General features: G+C 45.0%; 1 protein-coding gene across 1 annotated transcript in view; it reads left to right on the forward strand.

The window, feature by feature from the left end:
- SPIDR (scaffold protein involved in DNA repair) overlaps nucleotides 1–6,022 on the forward strand; it is a 325,369-nt gene that overhangs the window by 221,504 nt on the left and 97,843 nt on the right. Inside the window, exons 11-12 of the mRNA XM_007464058.1 lie at nucleotides 268–463; nucleotides 1,905–2,134. Of these exons, the coding sequence (XP_007464120.1) occupies nucleotides 268–463; nucleotides 1,905–2,134 (426 nt within the window). The remainder of the gene's footprint in view (nucleotides 1–267; nucleotides 464–1,904; nucleotides 2,135–6,022) is intronic.

The raw sequence follows: 6,022 nt of genomic DNA on the forward strand, positions 1-6,022 counted from the left end.
CCGCCAAGCACTTTCCCCGAGGGGCCCTGAGGCCACCGTCCAGCAGCCTGGGAGGCCCTGGGGGACCTCCAGCTCGAGCACTGCCGCCCCTTCCACCCCCACTCCTGACACAAGACTTGCTCAGAAGAGCAGAGCCAGATGCACTGGCAGCTGCTCTAGGGCCTGTGTCCTTAGCCAGCAAGTCGTTGCCCTTTGTGATTTAGCAAGAAGGTGAGGGGAATCCAGCATTGCAGATAAACTTGTATTTGTATTTCTTTCTCTTTCCAGGCAAAAGCTTATTATCCCAAATGGAAGTTGCCCTGTTATTCTGAATACTTATTTTTGTCAGAAAGTTGTTGCCAAAGAAGATTCAAAAACAACACATGAAGTGCACAGTTGGGACACACCCCTTCCGAGAAGAAGCATCATTTTGGCCCACGTGTTTAAATTTAAGAGCGTAACAAATAACTCACCTGAAAACCAGGTAAACTGTCACTGACTTAGAGGTTTTTTGCTTTGTAGTAATACTGCGTTTAAAGGCTTTGGAATTTATAGAGGTGATTACCTTTGGTCCTTTCCAAATATTCAGCAACTATATATGTAATCTTTATTAAAATATGAGTTTTCATTTTTTTTTCTCTTCTCATAATTGCCTAAGAATTTTATTTAAGCCTCTTTTATTTATTAAAAAAATCGTGTTTTTCTTTTTCATAACATCTGTATCCCTTGGGATAAAAAGAGCTGCATAAACTTGAGGTTATACACTGGAGATTTTGCTTTTTGGAATTTTAGTGGCCCTGAGCCATGGTCATCCACCAAGATGAACTTGGGGGACCACTAAACTTCACTTGCGGTGGCACAAAGGACACCCCCAGGACCACTTGGGCTCCAAGTGTCTGACTTCAGTGCACCTGCCTCAGGGTCGCCTAGTTATCCCAGTCAGCACAGAGCGGAATACTGAGGCTGACAGTGTGAGGGGACATCGGAAAGGAAAGGAAACAGACTTTGAACCTACTTTGTAGGTGTGGAGTTGAGCAGGAGCTCCCTTTGACTGTCAGAGCGTGTGTCTGGAGAGGATTATGTGAAAAGGAGGGCTGTCTAATCAATTTAATTTAACAGATGAAAAATACAGCTCAAAGTGCACTACTGCTTTAATGTACAGTTTTAGACAGCTATGTGGTGTTAAATTCATGAGGCGTGTCTTCGTCTCACGTCAGTGCTAGTGGAGCGGCAGTAGAGCTTAGTGGTTAAGCGTGTGGACTTTGGAACTAGGTGCCTAGTTCGGGTCCTGCCTCAGCCACTTGCTGTTGGGTGACCTTGGGTAAGACACTGAACTCCTGTCTCAACATTCTCATCTGTCAAACAGTGGTAACTATGCAGCCTGCCTCCTTGGGTTGTGAGGTTAAATGTGTTTGTTACACAGCATCGTATGTAAAGAAAAGTGCTGCAGTGTAGGAAGCACGGAGCACTCTAGAGGATATTTATTTATTAGGATATTTACTAGGATCATAAAGGTGTTGCATGTTGTTCACAGGAGTGTGCAACATGCTGGCACTTCATAATAACCCTAGTCATTCTTTTATTTTGTTTTGTAGTTTGTGCTATTGAGAGTGTTACCTCATAAAAGAAAAATTTTTTAATCACCATAAGGTGTTTTAATAGCAGTACTTTCTCCATGTTTTCACATCCCCGAGGTGGTCTGTCCTCCTGCCGCTCCCCTGTTCCTCGACTCACCAGGCCTCCTCGGCCACGTTGGTGGCCCGCGGATGGGAGCCCCGCACCATGGGCGTGCATCTGTCCTTGTCATTCCTTGAGTGTCCTGCAGTCACACCCGATGCTTAGGGTTCCCCAAGCACATCGGGGTTTGGTATGTAGTGTGCCCTCGTGGGTCATACTGGAATTGTTCCCTTTGCGTGTCTTGCCAGGTTATGTGTGGTGGTCACACCACCGTGGGCACAGACTGGACCCTCAGGCACGAACAAGCAGAGCTGGACTTCCCCGCCCGAGCTCCTCTGAGGGATTCTCTGCTGGATGCAGTCGAAAGCCAAGGAGTTGCCACCTGGTCGGGAGCCGGGGTCCGGGTGGTGGTGCAGAGAGTTTACTCTCTTCGCTGCAGGTGTCAGCAGGCAGATGGCACAGACCCTCCTGGAGTTCGGTGAGTGACGAGACACAGGTGCAGGTGCCCAGACTCACCTGGAGAAAGTGGAGGCTCTTCTCAGCAATTTCTTCACTGTATTCACCATGTACATGGGTTATATTTGTTTGGTTGGTTTTTATTTACCTCAGAATTTGGGACACATGGTATGACAGAGGATTTTGTCTATTTGTATAAAAAGTCCTTACTGAAAAAGTTAGTCGCATTTACTTTTACCTTTAATAGTTCATGTTACTGAAAGTAATACAAGCACAACTGGTATTGTTATAAGAAAGCCAAGGCATGGTCACGTACTTAAAAAGACCACTGCAATAGCTATCAAGTTTTATGTCTTAAAAACCTGAATAAGTAAATGGCAGCTGGTAAACCTGTGGCTCCCAGATGGTGCTGTCTAGTCTGCATCAGAGCTCTCGGCAGAACTTCTGCTGTGATGCAAACATTTTTTTACTGCCCTAACCAGTGAGGTGACCACTGACCACCACGTAGGAAATATGGCTGGTGGGACCGAGGAACTACATTTTAAATTTTATTTAAGTTTAATTAACTTTATTTTAAAGTTTATGTGGATAGTGGCTGCCTTGGTACACAGGATGGCTAGGTAGCTACGAAAGCGAGGGCAAACCTGTGATTCAAAGTACTTTGCTCCAACAACTTGTGGGAATGGCATCTTTTCTACTGAGACTTAGGCTCCTCCTGGTTTTATGTGTTTTCAAATAGCTATAGACACATTGCTGACTGAGAGTTTATTTATTTATGTCAGACTCTTCTGAGGTTATCTTTTTATGTTAAATTGCCCTCAAAGCAGTAAGACAGATTTATAACAGAATAGAAATGAAAAGCATAGATGGCAGTTCATCAGACAACCATTTTGTCTCTCTACTATTAGGAGAACACTACTGAAGAAATAGTAATTCACAGTCACCCTGTCCTTACAGTTGTGCCTTCTGATGTTTTTCAGAAAGAGCAAAAAGCAGGAAACCTGCCCTGTTAACCGTGAGTCCTCTTCCAGTGGACCAGCGGACAGCAACTTATTTTAAAGTACCATGAATTTGAAAAAGTCCCTTCAGGTGTAGAGTTAGAGAATGTTTCTTTTGGAATTATAGAAAAAATGAAACCATTATATCCATCTTTAGGTTTTAACATGACTTGTAGCTGTCGACCAGTTTTGTGCTAGACTTAAACTTGTGTAACTCTAAATAGGATTACCTGAGACAGTTACAGGTTAGACAGAGGTTTTGTCTTGCTTAGCTTTTTTCGCGGTCGGTAGCCGTGCTAGGCTCTAAGGTGGGAGTACCGAGTGAGCAGGGCGCGGGGCACCGCTGCAGGGGGGCAGGCACAGCCGGAGCTGAGGCGGCAGAGCTGGCATTGAGCATCGCGCTCCTCGGAGGCTGTCCTCCAGCTCTGCGGCGGCACCTGTTTTACTTGTTGAGCAAAGAGAAGAAATTGGAAGGTAAGCTGCTGCCAGTGGTCGGCGTGTGAGTGCTTTGGGTTTGTGCCTTGTAATACACCCGGGACATATCGAATGAGACTGTGCTCGTGGTGGATTGAAGGCAGGGCAGGCATACCTCAAAAATAAGAAAACAGCATTGAGTTATTCAGGTGGAATGTGCCTGCATCGTGGTGGGGGGCTTTTCGTTGCACACGTGAAGCTGTAAACAGAGGCTGGAGGACCTTAGCGCCATTTCACAGGTGAGGAAACGGGACCTCAGAGAGGTTCTTATTGCTGATAGTCATACAGGTGGATGAAAGAAAAACATCATGAGGTATAGAATCCCCAAATGACAGTATTGTGGAGAATACGGGAGCTAAAAAAAAGGGAAGAATATTGAGTTAGAACCAAGCTGTGTTTAGAATACAGCTGACCCAGGGATTAAGTCATCCTGGAAAGCCACTGCGGGAGCTGTGCATGAAAAGGAACCTTTGGACAGAGGCCATAGCGTTTGGCCTTGGGTTTGAGACAAGGCTTCTGAGATATCTTTGGGGTACAAAAAGGTCTTATTGTATAACTGATCATTAGTTTTTTCTAGATTCATTTGCTATAATAATGATCAGGGTCTCCGGTTTACAAATCACATTAAGATAGAAGTAACATTACACTTAGCACCTTAGTGATTCTTTGCTGGTGTGTATAAGGCATCTCCTTGGGGAGTCCCTCAGCAGCATGTGTCCTGGTGTGGACCTTTACACCTGCACGTGCAACACGATACAAGAGGAGACACCATCAGAAGACTTAGGCGTATCACCTAGGTCACCCTTTTCTACTTGAATTCTGCCTGTAACTTCCTGCCCGTTGGTAACTTGGGGCAGCTGTGCAGTGCACAGGGTCAGTCTTGTCCAGAGGCCCGAGCACAGCCAGCGCAGGAGGGAGGTTGAGGAGTGAGGGCCGCTGTCCTGCCATCCCCTGCGTTACCTCACCTGCTTTACCCCAGAGACCTCTCTGGCCAGCAGTGAGCTGAAGACTACTATGATCACTGTGTGTTTTCTACAGTCAGAAATGGCCGTGTCAGAGTACATTAAGGCCTGTGCAAAGAGAGACAGCGCTGTCTTATGAGACTCTGCGGCCACGGTGGTTCTCCCTTCCTGCCCAGAGCAGGCCAGGTGCCTCCCGAGGAAGCTGTGGTGACTTTTCAGTCTAACTTGGCACCTTGATCGTATCAAGCTAGTGCTCTAGCCGTGTCACTTTTATGAGATCAGTAAGAGCTTGTCTTCTGGCAGACAGCCCAATTTTTTTCAGCTTTGAAATCAAAAGAAATCTGTTTGAAGCCTGCCAGTCCTGAAGAGGGTCAGATAGATTCTGTCAAAAGGTTCATATTCTCTGAGCTGTGAAACAGTGTCAGAAATACACTTCAGGTTTCAGAATATAGTAAGTAGGAGTCTCCGGTCCGTTGTTCTTCTGGATGATGTCCTTTAACTCAAGCTATTACAGAAAACATTTCTACTTGGTTTCTCAAGGTGTTATAGGTCAGCGTAACCAACACGAACTGAAGTTTTATGAACCCCTAAATCAAAGGTAACAAAAAAACAGTCCAGAGAACACTCCCTAAATAGTAAGCAAGGCAGTGTGTTCAGAGGCAAAACACACCTTTATCTAGATCCACTGCATATTGGATGAATATTATATAAACGCATGACTAAGAAGACCATAGGCTTTTTTAGCCCAAAGGGAGCACTGGTTTATACTGGAGGAAACTGGGGCCAAGAAAAAGTAAGTGGACTCCTTGGTGACCCCCTCCCTCCTGGCAGAGTAGAATCTAGACCAAACGGCCTTGCTCCAGGTCCGTGGGGATCGCCATTAAACATTGCCTTTTTTCCTCCCTTTCTCTGAAACCTTCACTTCCTTTCTCCTTGAGATATTTAACTTATTTTATCCCTCAGAGATGCACATTCTTTCTAGCCTGTCATTGCAGAAATACTTATTATGGGAGAGTTAGTCTTTTGTGAGGGCATTGAATTCATAGAAATGGTCATGCATTTGGACAAAAGCCTGGAGGGGACAGAACCTTCTTATTTAACTATTTTCTAGTTATTTTGCACTTCAGTTTTATGGAAATTCATTGAGCTGGGCTCAGGGAAAATAGGCACATTTTCCTTCCTCTATACCTTGATGTTATTCTCTTTTCATCTTTTGACCCTTCCTTTGGTCTGTTGTCTTAATATTTCTTCTTCTTTGCACTAAGGAAAACAAAAAATCCACTGTTACCCTGGGCCAGATTCTGGGTCTGCATCGTTGACAAAAACAGGCATCATGTTGTGCTCATGGGGCATAGTCTGGTGAGGGTGTCCCACACAAAACAATTGAAAACAAATACATTTATGGTTTTAAGTTGTGGTCAGTGCTGTGGTAAGGAAAAAGTGGGATACTATGAGAGACCAGTGGAGAAGGGAAAG

The sequence above is a fragment of the Lipotes vexillifer genome, unplaced genomic scaffold, assembly GCF_000442215.2.
Source record: "Lipotes vexillifer unplaced genomic scaffold, Lipotes_vexillifer_v1.1 scaffold69, whole genome shotgun sequence".
Classification (NCBI taxonomy): domain Eukaryota; kingdom Metazoa; phylum Chordata; class Mammalia; order Artiodactyla; family Lipotidae; genus Lipotes; species Lipotes vexillifer.